This window comes from Crinia signifera, chromosome 6 (assembly GCF_055691185.1).
Source record: "Crinia signifera chromosome 6, ASM5569118v1, whole genome shotgun sequence".
In the NCBI taxonomy this organism is placed as follows: Eukaryota; Metazoa; Chordata; class Amphibia; order Anura; family Myobatrachidae; genus Crinia; species Crinia signifera.
The window spans coordinates 168964617-168984061 of record NC_139222.1 but is presented as its reverse complement, the minus strand read 5'-3'; the positions used below and the strand labels follow the sequence as shown (position 1 = coordinate 168984061).

At 44.6% G+C, this 19445-nt stretch overlaps 1 protein-coding gene across 2 annotated transcripts in view; it reads right to left on the bottom strand.

The window, feature by feature from the left end:
* Window positions 1-19445, bottom strand: part of USH1G (USH1 protein network component sans) — a 40395-nt gene extending 20950 nt beyond the window's left edge. For both annotated transcript variants that reach the window (XM_083148054.1, XM_083148055.1), the window contains exon 1: window positions 19165-19445. In XM_083148054.1, coding sequence (XP_083004180.1) covers window positions 19165-19328 — 164 coding nt within the window. In that variant the 5' untranslated portion in view covers window positions 19329-19445. The remainder of the gene's footprint in view (window positions 1-19164) is intronic.

The window sequence follows — 19445 nt, the reverse complement described above, 5'->3', positions numbered from 1 at the left end:
GTAGTCTGAACAAGCGGTGGTATAAGTTGGTGGGGGATTCAGTGGGGAGGATATCAAAGTCTGCTTGGCCAAAAAGCACTTTCTCAGTGTCATCATTAGTAAGAGACACTATACCGTGTCAATAAATTTTCATCCAGAAAGTCAAAGTTGCCTGTAGCCATGTCAAGAGAAGAAGGTAAAGTATATAAGTATCATAGAAGAAAGTGTCATGGTTTGTGCTGGTAAGAACAGGAGGAGTCGTGGCTGCTGTAAGTAAATAAACAAAAGTAAGTAAGTTTTGTTTACTCTGTTACGTCTTGATAAAGGGTGAATACTCGGAACGTTGACACACTTGACTAGTATTGTCTGAGTTTTGTTGTACTATTGACTGCCGCCGTGCAGTACTTCTGAAATCTCCAGAGTGCCATCTACATTGTTTGGAAATATATATGTATATACACACACACTGAGTGGCCAAATTATTATAACCACTTGACACTTATACGCAGATCGGCCATAACTAGAGGGCCTTAGAGTCCGAGATAGCTATAAAAAGGGAATGCAGGACAAGTGAAGCATCAATTGCACTGTGTTGCTTGCGAAGAATTGGGCAAAAAACGTGATTTCACAGAATTTGAACGCAGGATGATTGTAGGCGCTCTAACCATAGAAACCAGTGTCAGCAAAACGGCTGCAATTGTGAAGTGTTCGAGGTCAGCAGTTATTAATGTTTACAGAAAGTGGGGTCTCAAGTCAGGCTACTGAATGCTCGAGGTGAAAGGAGACCTACAGATGGGGCACTTCCCATCCTGGCTGGCGGATCGCCAGAACGTCCCCGCTGGCGACCCGCCAGCAGCCTCGCCAGCGAATATACTGAGACGTGCGTGCGTCTCACGCGCCTCTCAGTCTCCGTCGCCAGCGCGACGGAAACCCTGTCCGTCTCAGGAAGACGGACAGGGTTAGGGGGGGTTAGGGGGGGGGTGCGGGCAGGCGGCGGGGACCCCGGGTTACCTCCGGCAAGCCGGCGTGGACCCGGGGGAACGGATGGAAGCGCTGTCTGAAGGGGACGCGCGCGCCTCTCGTGCGCGCGCGTCCCCTTCTCGCCATCGCCATGGCGCTGGCGGGGGATGGCGGCTGGCGACGCCAGCGCCATCCCCTGCCAAGATGAGACCTGCTCCATCTGTAGCTAGAGGCTCTCCATAGATTGATTTGATGGAGGTATGTAAGAGATAAGATATATATCATAGTGTGATATAGTCACAAAATTTTATTTATAACACTTATTAAAAGTAAAACAAAATCACAAATAACAAATAGTAAGCAACCCAGTTGCTATGAACGGAGAAGATTTAAGTTGGAAGTTTATCATATTCTTGTGCAGTACTGCCTGAGGAAGGGACATTTGGTCCCGATACGCGTTCAGCAGCAGCCTGAAGTGTGTCACTAAAGGTGTATCTTGACCAGGCCTGAACTTTAGAGCACCTGAGACCTTTTGGTTTTTCCGGAGAACCGGGGTCATTCCAGGATAACAAGATCTGTTCTACAGGCGCTTTAAACACCAGAATCTGGTAAACTTCCACCTTAAATCTTTTCCGTTCATAGCAACTGGGTTGCTTACTATTTGTTATTTGTGATTTTGTTTTACTTTTAATAAGTGTTATAAATAAAATTTTGTGACAATATCACACTATGATATATATCTTATCTCTTACATACCTCCATCAAATCAATCTATGGAGAGCCACTAGCTAGGCGAAGAAACCAAAGATAAGGAGAGTATTATTCGCTTTATTATTATCTATCAATGAATCTATACCTTCACTGTGTTTCTTTTTTGGAACAGTGCCAGCGCACAAGATCACTTATTCTTTGCATACACTTAAGCCCACCGTTACTAAGGGAGTAATGCAGCCCACACACGCACCGATTCCAGCGTGCGTTGTGAGCTTAACTAGCACACACAGCATCGCATCGTATGCCTTGTGCATACGATGTGCATGCGATGCTAGAAAAAGCTAGTACAAAAAGTATGTGCAGCACATACTTTTTGTACTGTACGATGAGGTGCCGCGGGAGCGCGCACCCCATCGTACAGCATCGCACCGCCGGCATCGGCGCGTGTGTGGGCTGCATAACTGTAGTGATCAGTGCTGGCTGCAGGCATTAGTTTTCAGCGCATAGTGTCTAGACTCAAAACCAAACACACTGAAAGGAGACCTGCCCGAGTGTCCAGTCCAACAGAAAAACAACAGTACGTCAAACTGCGGAGAATCTTAATCAAGGAGCAACTGTGAAGGTCTCTGAATGAACTGTTTGCCGCATATTACACCGTATAGGCCATGGAAGCCGACGATCCGTTTGAAAGCCTGTATTGTCTGTCTTGAAGAGCAGACATCTCCAGTTCGCAAAGGAATTGGACAGTAGATGACTGGAAAAGGTCATGTGATCCAATGAATCGCGTTTTCAATTACACCATGCAGATGGCAGGGTGCGAATATGGAGAAAACAGCATGAAAGCATGGACCCCAACTGCATTGCCACAACACTTCAAGCTGGTGGAGGCAATATTATGGTTTGGGGGATGGTTTCTTGGCATTGTATGGGTCCTTTGATTCCTGTGGAACAAACTCTGAATGGCCAAGGGTATTTGAGTGTTATCGCAGATCAAGTACATCCTGTTATGTTAATGGTGTACCCTGCCAGGGATGGATACTTCCAGCAGGTAATGCTCCCTTTCATAAAGCTGCCATTGTCCGCAGATGGTTTGATGAGCATGACAGAGACTTTACCTTGCTTAGTTGGCCTGCACAATCACCAGATCTCAATCCAATTGATAACCTGTGGGATGAGATCGAATGGGCCATCAGGCAGCTGGATCCAGTACCATCAAATCTTCAGGAATTGGAAAGTGCAGTTCATAGGATGTGGTCTCAGATTCCTCATACCACCTACCAACATCTCATAGAGCCCATGCTAAGAAGAATCCATGTAGTATTACGGGCAAAAGGTGGTCCAACATTGTATTGAAGGGGTGGTCATAATAATTTGGCCACTCAGTATATGGATGGATAGATAAGAGATGTACATACGTACACACACACACAATCTGTCCAGAAAGTAATGAGACTAAATTAGGGAAAAACTATTTTTTTTTAACATTCATATACAAAGGGTTAATAATCTTCAAAGTATGACCCTTGAGCATTGATACACCATTGCCAGCGTTTCTGCCAAGCTTGGTACACCTCCTGGAAAGCATTAAACAGAACGTCCTTGATCGACCTCATCATGGCTGTTTCTACTTTGTCTATGGTCTGAAAACTGTGTCTTATTAGGCCGCATTTGATCCGGGGGAAACAAAAAGAAGTCAGCTGGGGCCAGATCTGGACTGTAGGGTGGTTGATGTGTTGTCACGTGGTTGGCCAAAAAATACCTCACTGGCAGCTATGTGTGAGTTGGCACATTGCCAGTACCTGGGTCCTCCATCAGGACAAACTCCTTGCCGAGGCAGTGGATTCTGCTTCCTGTATAATGCACTGTTGCCAGTTTAAGCGGTATGTAGAAATTCCTTGTGGACCACACCCTTCGAGTCAAAAAAGTATGGATTTGGTCTTTGATTTGCTCATTCATCCCATTTTGGGGTGAGGCGGCAATTATGTGTGCCACCCTGCACATGCTAAGAAGTTTGCAGGAAATCTCCATACACTTGTCTTTTTGATCAGAAGTCAAAATCTACTTTTACCTACCAAATTTCCTGCGTTTAAAACAAAACTTGATGGCATATCATTGCTTGATCATACGTTCCATTTCGAATCCTCGACCGAGTTAAAAAAAGGACACTTTGTTTAAAGCTCGACTGTAAAGGCTCACAGGCAACTGCCGCTGAAGGTAATGTGTAGCTGAGACACCCCTCCACCCATGCCGCCATGCATCTGTTCTGCGTGGTGTGAAAAAAAAAAAAAAAGTGTCTCATTACTTTCTGTAAAGTAATGAGACCGCCACCCTCCTTCAGAACAATCATCTACCGTGGTGTACAATCAGTAATATCATATGCAAATTCCAAAACCAGGCACTCACGGTTTTGGCAGCCAAAACCTGTGAGTGCCTGCTTTTGGAATTTGCGTTAAAGTTATATTTATATACAGTATACACACACACACACACACACAAACAGTATGATAAAATCCCCAAAATGTTCTTGTGCTCACAAGTTACATCTAAAACATAATGATGTGTCAAAAGATGTGAGAGAAATTGGTCCTAGCAAAATACTCATCACCAGGAAGATGAAGATGGTTCTAGCAATGACAAACATAAGCAGGAAAGCACCTAGATGTTACCTAAATTCCAGTTCCTTGTCTGTGGCATTTTAATCTGGTCAATCATCTTTATTTGCACCACTGCCACAGCCCTTCTCCCTTCCACCCGTCCCTTATACTTAAATGCGACATTTCCTCATACCTCCTCTTCAAATAGTGTCACTGTGAGCCAACGCATATGTTTTGGGGTTCGAAAATTACCTGGCATTCCAAACACTTTGAAGACTAGGCTGGAGGACATCAGCAGGAGGATATTAAAATAAGGTGGGCGGGCTCTACTCTGTGGGATGCAAAATGGACAGGACTGCGGGAGAGATGGATAATAGAGAGAGGGCAGAAGGGTGGATGTGCACTGCAGAAAGGAGGGGGGGGAAGGGCTTGAAGAAAAAAATATATACCGTTAACCCTTTTTCCCAAACCTGAAATTAGTCCAGGAGCTGGAGACTGGAGCACTTTAATATTGAAATCCCAGGATAACAAAATGCTTTCAGGATTGGAATCCCTAGACAGAGACAGTCAGAATGCTGACAAGAACATGGCTGACAAAATTCTTGTAGGCACAATAATCCCAGTATGTCAATGTCGAGCCCATTTACATACATATTAAAGCATTTTAACAATGTCTGCAATAAAGCTGTAAATATGCTGATTTTCCAAGCATTCTGCTCTGAATATTTTGGGATACTCCTATAGATTCTTTGGGATGTATAGTAAGTATATTGTTGTGCTGCCTAGGTACTTTTCTCTTGAGAACAAGTTGTCAAACGGGGTCCTAAAGGAACCCCAACAGGTTGTGAGTATATTCATGATTCAGCAAATGTGGTTCTATCAAATTAACGAGGTGCTAATTAAGTCACCTGTGGCCAAGCATGGACACACTTACATATGGATCGTAGGGGTGCCTTGAGGACATTGTTTAGGAACTGGCTGGCTGCGGGAGCGCGTTCCTAGAGATTTATCTCCTACAACACAAAAAACACACAGGCAATATGATTGCTAAGCGACCATTTAGCCAGCAATAATGGCTTAAATCGTCCCATGTGTACACAGCTTAAGAGATCTAGGTGTGTGTATATGTGTAGGGAAGATGCAGCTCCAAGCAATGCATCTTCCCATTTCCCGGTTGACATCTGCACACGCTCTTACTGCAGGCGTTGCAGGTGTCCCACATGGCTCTCGCCAACTCCTGGGCATGGGCACTGCCATGTTCAGTCGGATCAGCTGACCGCTGCACCACCAATGTAGATCTTTTTCCCAGGGTTCCAGTTAATCAGCATCTAGCTGTGCCCTATGAAGGCATTAGCAAGGCATGATAACTTCAGACCTGGCAGTCGAGATTGACAGAACCATGCACAGATCAGCGAGTGTGTAGCACAGGGATTTGGGTGTTTGGTGGGGCAGCATCTACCGGCTCGCTAGGCTCTGCATATACACAGCTTAGCAAGCAGGTTTGAATTGGGACCATAGTACATTTGGAGAAGATGAGGAGCTGGGCAGCAGCAATGAAGATAGATTGTAGTGTCAGACGTGTAGTGTGATGCATTTGTCAGGAAGCCCCACATACAAGAGATGCTGACTTTCATGAGGGTAGTTTTAGTTGAGTGCTAGACTGAAATGGGTGAAACAGATAGTGGGAGGAGCAAAGACAGTAAGGCAACACTGGACAATAAGCTCAAGGAGTTTGGAGAGAGAGATGTTTCTATTGTTGGAGAAAGTGTCAGGATCAATGGTAGGTTTTTAAGAATAGTGTACACAAGACATGCTTGAAGGCAGAGGGGACAGTGGCTGATGAGAGGGAGATATTGAGGAGGTGGGCAAGATGGGAACAGAAAGTAGCTGGAGGTTACCAATAGGTAACTGTCCCACGTGCTACTATAGGTGGCTATTCTTGTGAGGAGCAAGATGTCTCTGGAATGGTTGCTGGTACATTGCTGTAGTGAGGATTTCCCCAATAGACCTGGAGACATTTTGGGACATTCCTCCAGCGGTGAGGATACAATACTCAAAAACACTGCAAAAAAACACCAGCAAAGCTGGCCATACATTAGAAAGACCAACTTGGGAACCAGATTGTGTCAAAACATTTACGGGCTATCATTTTCTACTATTAATAAAATAAAGTGTAAAAATCATACACAACATCCTTTGGAACGTTCACTTTTTTTTTTTTATGGTCGCTACTGGTGTTTTATTCTGTCCTATTAGCTCAGTTACCAGATTTGGGGGGTCCAGGATAGTTTTCCTACTTTTTCCATGCATGTTTCCCAGGTTGTTTTTTTGTAGAAAAGCCACTCACCCTTGCAGTGCGTACTGCAAATAGGCATTTCTATTTAAAGTGAATGATACAAACTACTTGATTTCAAACCTTTTGAAAATTTCAGATCTACTTTGTTTAACAATATGCATAACTTCCAACTTTGAAGTTACACTTATTTATTCATTGCATGTTGTATAAAATACAAAATTTTAGATGGTCTACTGCCGGCATTCCCAACCACGGTCCGCAAGGCACACCAACAGTACAGGTTTTAGTGATATCCAGGCTTGAGCACAGGTGACTTAATTAGTACCTGAGTGATTCTGATTAATCCATCTGTGCTGAAGCCTGGATATCACTAAAACCTGCACTGTTGGTGTGCCTTGAGGACCGTGGTTGGGAATGCCTCTCTACTGTATATAACTCACTACTACTTTTGAAATATGACAAGACACATTTAAGCTATCAGATAGACTGTAGAAAAAGCATTACTGGCCTTTTTATGGATAAAATGAAACCAAACAAAATTAGGACTACGTTCCCCTAAATTCCAAGGATCGCATGCCCCCTCCACTTCCACTTGCAAAATGTGCCAAGTATTATGAGAGCATTCATTGTGCCAAAGGACACAACAACTCATTAATTAACATTCGCTTGATGCTAGGAACATTAATATATTACACAAGAAACGCTGAGAAAAAAACAGCCGCTATTTAAAATAGACATGTAAAATAGTTACATGCATGTTACATGTACACACCAGTTATCGCAAAACCCCCCAAATATAGTGGGACCCCTCACTTACAAAACTCAGGGTTCTACCGGACCTATTTCTGGGTCCAAATGGAACAAAGCCTCCTCTTCCCTTTACGCCTAGCATGGCACATACAGAAGCCTGCTCCTCTCCCCCACATGGCATATACCATGAGCCGAGCCTATTTTTTTTTTTGGTAAGCAAACATAGATTTGGGCGCCCCTGACTGTCTATTGTGGGTCGGGGGGGGGGGGGGGTTGTGGAATCAATTGGCCCACTCACATAAAGCAAGATAGAAATATACTAGAGAATACATAATCTGGAAATGGACAGTGTGCGCCGAACGCACACGCTAAAAATTTATGGTTTTATGGGGGAAGAGGCATGGCCACATAATAGTACTAATTCACATTACACCAGTAGGGGGAAATTTACTAAAGGAAATATTGTAAAAAAATAGGTGTATTTGTATTTAGAAATACACTTATTTTTGACATTTACTATCCCGAAAATACGGCAATTCGTATTCGTATTGATGTCCTATTAATGTCGAAAACTGACATCTTTTCGTCAAGATGCCAGTTTCAACATCAATTGAATATGCCCCTTTGTTGCAAATCCTTTGCAGTTTGCAATAAAACTTTTCAATTACAGTCTGAAGTCTGAAACGCATAGACATCACCAGACTCTGGGTTTCATCCCTGGTGATGCTCTGCCAGGCCTCCACTACAAATGTCTTCAGTTCCTGCTTGTTCTTGGGGCTTTTTCCTTTAAGTCTTGTCTTCATCAAGTGAAATGCATGCTTAATCGGATTCAGGTCAGGTGATTAACTTGCCCATTGCATAACATTCCACTTATTTACCTTTAAAAAATTATTTGGCTGCTTTTGCAGTATGCTTCGGTTCATTGTCCATCTGCACTATGAAGCACCGTCCAATGAGTTCTGAAGCATTTGACTGAATATATGCACAGATAATATTGCCCAAAACACTTCAGAATTCATCCTGCTGCTTTTGTCAGCAGTCACATTATCAATAAATAGAAGAGAGCCAGTTCCATTGGCAGCCATACATGCCCACGCCATGACACTACCACCACCATGCTTCACTGATGAGGTGGTATGTTTTGGATCATGAGCAGCTCCTTTCTTGCTCCATACTCTTCTCATCACTCTGGTACAAGTTGATCTTTGTCTCATCTGCGTCATTGTTTTGATTTTTCAGCCTAATGATGGCTTGCTTCACTGATAGTGACAGCTCTTTGGATCGCATATTGAGAGTCGACAGCAACAGATTCCAAATGCAAATGTCACACCTGGAATCAACTCCAGACCTTTTACCTGCTTAATTGATGATGAAATAATGAGGGACTAGCCCACACCTGTCCATGAAATAGCTTTTAAATGGATTGTCCCATTACTTTTGGTCCCTTAAAAACTTGGAGGCACATCTAAAAACCATTGTAATTCCTACACTGTTAACCTGATTTGGATGTAAATACCCTCAAATGAAAGCTTTAAGTCTGCAGTTAAAAGCACATTTTGTTTGGTTCATTTCATACCCATTGTGGTGGTGTATAGAGTTATGTTGTTGTCCCAACAGCAAAAACGTTGGTTTTGAATTAATAAAAAATTTACAGTAATTAATTTTAGCGCAAAAAAGGGGGTTTTGAGTTCCAAATACGGTACGCAGCGCTAAATTTAAATAACATAAAATGGTGTGAACTAATAATGAACAAATCAATGTGCACAAAACATAAAAAGTACTTCCCTTCCGTATATTCCAATGGATAAAGGCAAGTAGAACGATCCTTTTTCAAGTGAATAAAATAATTCTCAAGGTGTGTGCTCCGTTTTTTTCATGAGTGTCCCAATGTTATCATAAAAAATGAAAAAGCATACATTGTGTAAGTAAATTAAGTGAAAAATAAATGAAATATAAAACTCTACTCTAAAGTGCTTTGAATCTAGAGTATTCTTCTTTTATCCTAGGAGACGCAGGTGTTTGTGAAGTATTTGCTTTTCCTGGTTTTGTATTAAGGTATATTCCAGGGGCGTACCTTCTACTCACATAAATAATACATGATACAATCCCATAAAGGTTTATTTTAATATTGCCCCTTAAATTCGGCAGACAAGGAAGATAAGTAAGCGTACCCCCACTCACTGGTTACTAGATGGAGTTACTCCTGTAAAAGGTATCTTTCTTAGGAATTTTTTATAGATGTATTTTTTAAAAATAGGGTCAATAACTTGTGTAAGCGTACCCCCTACTCACATACGAGGTAGCAGATGAAAACACATAAAGGTATCTTTAAGATTCTAGTTCAAGGAGGTTACCCAAAGGGAATTGCGTACCACACTCACAGTGTTTTAGAATGGTGCCAGATGCATCAAGGTATCTTTTAATGTGCAAATCCCCCTGTATTATAACAGGCTTGGATCTCGCAATGTGGATTTATAGTAGAGCCCAAAAAGAGAAAAAAAATATATGTATGTAGACAAAAAAAAATCTTTTAATTCAACAAACTGTCCATAGTTGGACTGAAAATACATACAATTATGTAATATATTAATATAGAAAGCCACCTGATAGCAGTGTGTGTACATATACGGTGTAATAAAACAAATCAATCCCGCTGGTTCAGTCCATATTTAATAAGAGTTTAACAGTTTTGGCACCATTCCGTGGAAGCATATGTTCCTTTCGGCATCACGTTAAGTCCAGCTTGGACTACTCACTCCAGGTGAGAAAGAAAGACTACCGATTGTATCATCCTTGTGGAGAGTTGTATGTATGTATGTACGTACTTGTTGCTACTGCAGTTTGGAATAAAAAAGCTATTTTACAAAAAAAGCGATAAAGTGGAGAGTGAAGAACTACCAGCCAAGCAGCCCCTAACTGCCATTTTACATGACAAATTACAATTAATAGCTGGTTGTCTGGTAGTTTATCAATGCCACTTTATAAATCTTAGTATATCTGGCATTTATGTGAGGGGAGTCCATTAAATACCCACACAACACTTTAAACAACTGATTTTTCCTTGCATTTGAAAGTATTGGACATCACATGGAAGGGACTCCAGAATTATGCTGGGTACACACCAGGACGACTAGGGCTCGATCCCCACAATCTAGATCCAATTCCGATCAATTGGATGTAGATTGTGTGCTGATTGGGCCCTTTTCTGACCTGCTGTGGACCGATACCGATCCGATGCGCGGTCCCGCGGGTCGGTCGTTATTGAGATCCTACCTGCTGCAGGTAGGATCTCAATGACGACCATACAGCCGGGTGCGGGTCGCCATCGGATCGGACCCGCTCACGGTGCACATCGTGAGCGGGTCCTGCCCCCCCGCGTCACCGTGAGCGGGTCGGACGAGACACTGACGACCCGCTCACGATGTGCATCGTGAGCGGGTCGTCCTGGTGTGTACCCTACATTAGAGAAGACTGAGGAACTAGCAACATACAGAGGCAGCATTATTGGGACCACTAATTTATTGTTTTGGTTAAGAAACAAAGGGGGTGGTACTCCTGAGTATGTAATGAGTAGAGACCGGATTATATGCATTTGCATATGCATTTGCATATTTGCCCGATTTTCAGCAGAAATTGCATATCTGACCTAAATGTCCTGATGGTGCATATTTGGCATAGCGCGGTCGGCGCGGAGCGTTCACCCTCACTTCCTGACTTTTTTTTTCTTTATGTGAGGAAACGCCGCTGATAGGCTGACAGAATCGCCCATCAGAGGAATGGATTGAGCGGCCTGTCAGCGCGGCGGGGGGTGGGATGTGGGTGGAAGAGCTGATACGCCGCAGTGTGTACTGTAGGCTCTTCCAGTTACATCCCACACCCTCCGCGCTGACAGGCTGCCCGCCGCGCTGACACGCGGGGAATCACTGCGCGCCACACGGGTGCTGGAGGCCCCGAACAGTGGTGCTTCTGGACAGAACACTGACCTCAACCAACGGATGGCAACGGTGAGTGTAACTTACAGCACAGTTTCTGCTGGGGGCATTATGCGTGTTATACTGCTGGGGGCATTAGGTGTGTTATACTGCTGGGGGCATTAGGCGTGTTATACTGCTGGGGGCATTAGGCGTGTTATACTGCTGGGGGCATTAGGCGTGTTATACTGCTGGGGGCATTAGGCGTGTTATACTGCTGGGGGCATTAGGCGTGTTATACTGCTGGGGGCATTAGGCGTGTTATACTGCTGGGGGCATTAGGCGTGTTATACTGCTGGGGGCATTAGGCGTGTTATACTGCTGGGGGCATTAGGCGTGTTATACTGCTGGGGGCATTAGGCGTGTTATACTGCTGGGGGCATTAGGCGTGTTATACTGCTGGGGGCATTAGGCGTGTTATACTGCTGGGGGCATTAGGCGTGTTATACTGCTGGGGGCATTAGGCGTGTTATACTGCTGGGGGCATTAGGCGTGTTATACTGCTGGGGGCATTAGGCGTGTTATACTGCTGGGGGCATTATGCGTGTTATACTGCTGGGGGCATTATGCGTGTTATACTGCTGGGGGCATTAGGTGTGTTATACTGCTGGGGGCATTATGTGGGGTATACTGCTGGGGGTCATTTACTACTTACTAATTGTATGCTGATTTAAATAAAAAAAACTATACTTTATTTTGTATTTTTTATTTAGCATATTTTGACGCTTTTCATGCATATTTGCATGCATATTTCGAGCTTTTTATGTTGCATATAATCCTGTCTCTAGTAATGAGTCTTTCTTTTATATCGTTTTTAAAAGAGAATGTGATACCAATTCTTTCATCTGCTTACTTTGCCATAGATTTATGCTTCTCCCTTGTCCCTGTATATGCTATATACAGGAATAGAAACACATTTTGCATGTTTGTCATCATCCCAGCACATAATCATTTATTTGTTAACTGCCATGAATCCTTATGCTAGAGCATTACTCTACCAGTGTTTGCTAGAATGCTTGGGCCAGATTTTTGCTTTGCATCAAAAAGAGCAATTCAATTGTTGCACTGTTCAGGCGCAGATGCCTATCATTTCTGCTCACACACTCCTGAGGTGGTGAGCAGAAATGTGCACTGAAGGCCTGATTCTGGTTCTCTCGCAAAAGTAAATTCTCACTCTAATGGGAAAAACCATGTTCACTGCAGGTGGGGCAGATGTAACGTGCATAGAGAGTAAAGGCCCGTACACACACTACGATGTCTTCTTAATGATGATGAACGACCCCATTATAAACCACCTCCTGAACAACCCAGAACGACTTCGTTCAGGGTCGTTTAGGAGGTGAATCTTTTAACATCGTCTACTGTTTATGCTGTGAACGATGGACGACTACCAACGATGCGCGTACCCGTGGGTCGTTAAAGACCATAGCCATCGTCAATGCATGCAGGTCAATTTGGCTATGGTCGTTAACATTCTTTGTTTTTTTAATAGAAAAGGTCCTGCATCGTTTGTGGTCGTTTGTCAGCCGTCGTGCACCAGTGAGCACCTGCAATGCTGAGGTCGTTCATTTTCACTTCAAGGGTGAAAATGAAAGATGGTAGTTAACGATGGGTCGTTACTGACACATCTTTGTGTATGTATGGGCCTTTAGATTTGAGTTATTTTGTTTCTGTGCAAATCTTTCTCTATCTGCACGTTACATCTGCCCCCCTCCTGCAGTGCACATGTTATTGTCCATTAGAGAGAGAATTTACTTTTGGGAGTGAACCAGAATCAGGCCCTAAGTCTGGCTTTTGGGTGCCCAAACTGCATTTTTCTTGTAGCACCCAATACTTTTAGCACCCAGTACAGACAGGTTCACCTTTTGTATTTGGACTCAGCAAAAACAATAAGTAATGGGTATCCAAAAACAATTAAATAGCTTGATCGGGTGGCCATTAATTAACTGTGCAAAAAAAAAAAAAATTGAATCAGGCCCTAAGGGTGAAAGCTAAAGTTTATATACTGATTTTGGCCAATCTCAACAGTGCTATTCAAATGTAGCTCTGTTTGGGTGTGTCTTACTGTCGGGTTTGCATTTCAACTCGCACCCACCTTAGGGGTAAGCTAAAATCTGAATATGGCAACTGAATAAGGCTAATTTTTTTTTTTTTTTTTTTTTTTTTACTGATATAACTTTCAAATATGTTTTTAAACTATGTTTGTAGGCTACTTCCATAAATTAACCAATACTTTCTGATGATTTTTTGGAAAAAGAAAATGGTTATGTATGTGGTTAATTTTATGTATTGCAGAGGTAACCTATTTAGCACCACTGTGGTAAATAGTTACACTTTGACAGTACAAAAATAAAACCCTGAGAGCTACAGTGGAAGGAAAAGGACCTCCAACATAAATATAAATGTGAATATTAATTGTACATTAATAAATGACCTTTGATGTAAAATAAACAAACAAAAAAAAAAAGCCCTATTTTCAAATTAAACATGAGGTTGCAGTTTGTGTAAGAGAAGCATTGGCCCAGTTGCATTTTTATTACTGTATTATGAGATTCCATAAGGACATAGCTATAGTGGGTGTTGCGAGGGTCATTGCTATGGAGCTTATAGGCTTATGGGGCCTACACACGGGGCGTTTTCAGGGCATTTTCTAAGTGATCTCACTAAATTGCTTAAAAAATGCCCCTACGTCGCACTGTGTGTAGGGGCCATAGCGATACGTGACCCTGCGCTTTGCTATCATCCAATGATTAATATCCAGCATGCCAGCTAAATTCAGTTAATTGCCAGTCAGGACCAGTGCGATAAACAATTGAATTGCCCCGTATGAGAGACTTATGGTTTTATATACAGGTGGAGTATCCCGAAATGCTTGGGACCACGAGCATTTTGGATAAGGGATTATTGCGGATTTCCGATATCCCCTGGCATCCGTGGCGGCCTTCGTATTCCTCTCCAGCAGCATGCCGGGTCCCAAGGATGCATTGTGCAGGTGCGTCGGTGACGAGGGGTCCGATTGCCGCCGTGGACACTGGGGGTCGTGGTAAGTAAAAAAAAAAAAAAAAAAAAAAAAAAAAAAAAAAAAGGTGGGGGGTGGAATGAAATATTCTAAATATTTCGGATATGGGATACCCAACATATATATATATATATATACATATATATATATATATATATATATATATATATATATATATATATATATATATATATATATATATATATATATATATGTAGATCCTGCTATAGCCTCCCATAATGTGTTTTTTGCCCACATTTCCAGATACTACAGGACATAAAACAAACATTAACTGGTAACAGCCCACAGAAACATATTACAAAAGACTCCAAAAGGACCTGCTGCTTAACTAAATCAGATAATGACTGTAATTGTTACAATTTACCAGCTTTCACTCATCCTGCAAGCACAAGTACAATGCAGGTGGTTTGCCCTGCCCAGTGCAACCGTGGTATAGCTAGGTGCCACGATGCCCGGAGCAAGGGCATGTTCGCGCCTCTCCCCCCCCCCCCCCCAATTTGTAGTAGGTGAGGCTGCTGCGCAGTGAAAAGTGGGTGCGGCCCAACAATATGCCACACACCGTAATGCCCATTGCACATTTTAGAGAACTTTGTAATACCTATTACACACAAAGCCACAAGCCATAATGCCGGTTACACATAAGGCCACACATGATGCCCATTGCATACTATATAACAAACCGTAATGCCCATTACACAATAACCCACACACCGTGATGCCCATTACTACACACACACACACACCGGGATGCCAATTACACAATACTCCCCCACACTGTAATGCCAATTAAACATTATGCTGCACACCGTGATGCCCATTACACTGCACACTGTGATGGCAAATACACAATCCCGCTCACACCGTAATGCCCATTACACTCCACACCATGATGCCCATTACACATATGCCCCCATACTACTACTAGACACAGCTATGCCCCCACAGTGCCAGACACAGCTATGCCCCCACAGTGCCATATATGCCCCCACCAGTGCAGACAAAGACAGTCACAGAGTCACTCACTCACCAACAAAATAGATACACGGTGCACCAGTCCAGGTTTAGGCTCAGCTGGTAAGGACTCCACTCAGGTCGGGTCAGGTCACTTGAACAGGAGGTGAAGTTGAGGACTCGGAGCAGAACGGACTGAAATGGTGCTGCATTCAATACCCAAACCCCCCCCCCCCCCTCAGTGACCCCAGTGAGTGACAGAGCCTCAGCCTGAACGCTCAAGCCGGGTCCCTCCTCCGTCCTAAGGGGTGACCAACCCCCATAGCAGAAGGGGGAGGCACCCGCTCCGGACACTGCCAGGCCAGCCTAGCCACCCTGTGCAGTGTGCACATCATCCATGCCGCCCTGTGCGCCGCTCGCAGCCTGGCTGTCAGTCATCCACTGACAGACAGAGAGCCCGGCGCCGTACTCTGCAGGCGGGGGAGAGGGCAGAGGAACATCTTTTTATTTCAAATTGATAACACACAATGCATAGATTTTGATTTCTAATTTTACAGGAAAAGGGTGTGAATTGGCTTCCCTTAATTTTAGAAATAACATTCACGACATATATATGATGTCACTAGAGAAAAACTAGGTGATATTAGGATGGCCATCGGTGGGCTGTTCATCAATGGTTACCATTGATGTTGCAATCAGCAATAACCATTCATGGCACATACAATTATTTGGTGCTGCTCATCCATCGATGGCCAACGGGGAGCTGTGCTGAGCAATGTGCCAAAGCACGGATCGCTCAGCACATATCGCTGGCACACATGCGGTGAACCAGTGATGTGTGTGGGCCAGTGTTCAAGTGTTTGGGAACAATTTTTTGATTGTCAGTTGCTCCCATACATTTCCAGGTTTTTGTTCCCACCAGATAGATCAGACAGAAAATATGTACGTGTGTACGCACCTTAAGAAGGATTTTGTCAGAAAGAGTGAACTAGAATAAGACCCTTTGTTTCTGTACAGGGTAAATACTGGCTACTTAATTTTTTTTTCACTGCAATTTAGATTTCAGTTTCAAACACACCTCATCCAAACCTAATGCTCTCTGCATTTGATACATTTGACCCACCTGCTGTGCACATGGTTTTGCCATTTTCAGAACAAAATTTGCCCATGCGATCAGATCTGAATTTGGCTCATTGTACAGATGTGTCTGTAAGTCAGGTACAGACTAGACAACATTTTAAATGAGTTGCTGATAAGAAAAATGTATTATGACAAACCCTTGAAATGGTTCGGTGTGTATGCACAAGTTTGCTAACAGCGTTCTCTGTGTCTGTACTATATGCAGCTCAATCGGAGGCGAACGACAGCTATATTTCTGAATGTGGCCATGATGATATTTTTTGCATGTGTGTAATACGTATATGCATATGTGTGTATGCACAATGCCATATGTTTTGACAGGGATACGGTCATTAGGTCGACCCTATTAAGGTACATTGGGTCGACCACAGAAAGTCAACATGAGTTTTTCCTTTTTTTTTTTTTGCCGACTTGTCTGTACCATCCACAATGGTGTGGTGGGGGAATAATACCGTGTGCCAAGCGCAGCAAGGCACCATGCCTGAAGCATGGCGAGGGGACACTGTACACTTAAGGCCCATATACATTAGTCCGACTTGTCCTAAGGACAAGTCAGACCTGATTCTCCCGGCAGCACCCCGGAAGTGGTCACAGGCAATAGGGCACTTCGTTACTTATGTATTAGCCGGGCACCCACTAAGCAAATAGCTTAGTGGGCGTTTCTACGTAAGAAAAATCGCATTGCATCGCATGCAGTGTTTTGCATGCGATCGCATGCAATGCGATTTTCCTATGTAATTTATTCACTGCTCTCTGGCCTTGGGCGGTGCGATGAGATCGCATCACCCGCAAAAATCAAATGCAATTTTGTAGGGTGCGATCCTCCCAACCTTTTCATACCCCCACTATCCACGCCGGCGTGGAGTCGACTTTGGAGTCGACTGTGTGGCGAGCACAGATAGCCATGGATCCCAAAGCGTGGCGAGCCCCACGAGGAGACTGGAATTACGTTACATGTATTCTACGTCCACTTGCCACGCTTCTTGCTTGGTGGTTCGCTGCGCTCGCCACGCTTTATAAAATCAACTACACGCCGACGTGGATAGTATGGGTACGAAAAGGTCGGGATGCCGCATTACGCTGCTCACCATGCTTCGGGGTGGCATGGATAGTGGGAATTGCTTAAATCCCATTGTATGTCATACAAGTGTATACTACATTAAATGGCATTGCACCCTATAAAATCGCATGCAATGCGATTTCCCTACGGTGCCGTACGTATGCTAATTGGACGCCCGGCATAAGTACATAAGTACCGGCACTTCATGTGGCTAGTTTTGCATGTGATAAATTGCATGCAACTCCTGGGGAGCTGCAGATGGATGGAGCAGGGGGCGGCGGAAGCCGGCGAGGGGACCAGGGAAAGGCAGCGGGGGAGGGTGACCAGACAGCCGGGCGGAGGGAGCAGCGCAGGGAATCGAGCCAGTCAGGGGAAGCTGCTGAGCGGCTGAGAGTGGTCTCAATGGCTGCCTATTAATTTCTATGAAGTGCTCCACTGCTCCCACCGCTGGCGCTGCCCGGCAGCGTATTCTCCTGCCCGGCTCCCGTGGATTCCTGCGCCACCCCCCCTGCTCTCTCTGCTTGTTTTTCTGGTAGCCGGCGTCTCCCTCCTGCTGCCTTCCCCACCAAACTCAGGGCTGCACATAAGATTTACCAAATCTTATGCGCAGCCCATCCGACCTCCCGACTCTGATGTGCAATTTTGTGATTCATCCGAATCGGGGGAAATCGTGCCCAAATCACATAGTGTATGGGGGCCTTTAGATGGTGTCCATGTCGACATCCAGGACAAAAACCATGAAAAACCCATGTCGACATTTTGAAAGGGTTGCCTACCTGACCTCCTTCAGGGAGAAAATGCTCTGCTCCTGGACTTCCCTGGTAATGTATAATTGCCATCACCTTTGTTGAACAGGTTAATTGATCAGAAAGGTGTTTCACCACAGGTGATGGCAATCATACATTTCCAGGGAAATCCAGGAACAGAGCATTTCTCCCTGAAGGAGAGGGACATTGTCGACCTTCTGTGATCGACCCAATGTACAGTATGTAGACACTATGACCCATACCCGTTTGGGCAATCAATGGAAATCGTTGACAACATAGGCGTGCACAGCACATTTCATTAGGGGGTGCACATTTCATTAGGGGGTGCACATTTCCTTGCCGCACCCCCCCCTAACCCTGTCCGTCTCCCTGAAGCGGAGACGGACAGGGTTCCCGTCCCCCCACCGACGGGAAACTGGAACGCGCGTGCATGTGAGACGCACGTGCGTTCCAGTCAAATGGAGCGCCTCTCCGCCGGCGATCACCAGCGGACAGATTCTGGCGATCCCTGGGCAAGAATGACAGGCGCTCCATCTGTACTTGATTGATGGGCGCTTGTTTTAATGGAATATCAGTTCTAAAAAGCAAAAGTATATAAGGGTGGGCACAGCATTAGGGGGTGCCTGTGCACCCCTAACACTCTATGTGCGCACGCCTATGGTTGACAACACTGCATGGTATGCATGTCATTTTGTGTGTACCCATCATCATCACACACACACACACACACACACAAGTTACGTAACATGATTCCATAGTTCCTTTGTACACAACACAACAGTGTGGTCAGCGATCATTAATGACAAGCCGCACATAGGAAGCCATGCACCCTGCTCAGCACACCGGGGGATGGAGAAGGGTTGGGACACACACTGCTACCACTACTACATGCAGTACAAATAGTTCTAGGAGTCACTAGTAGCGAGTGTGTAAGTATCTCACCCCCTGCTGACAATCACTCGCAGAGCCCCCAGATGCCCATGATAAGCCGCCCACAGTGTCGGGGTCATTCCATCCTCATCGGGCGAGTTCAGGTCTCTCCTGGTGGCCTCCTTCAAGACGTCCAGGAACCCGTCCCGGGCTGCACAGTGATAGCGCCCGTCCATCCTGCATGTCACGGGGTCACCGAGCTGCCCTCACCTGTCAGGACACGGCCCGGTGTCACCACGCTCCCCCTTTCTCCTTCTGTGTCACCGACGCCGCCGAGCTGATGGCTAACCGCC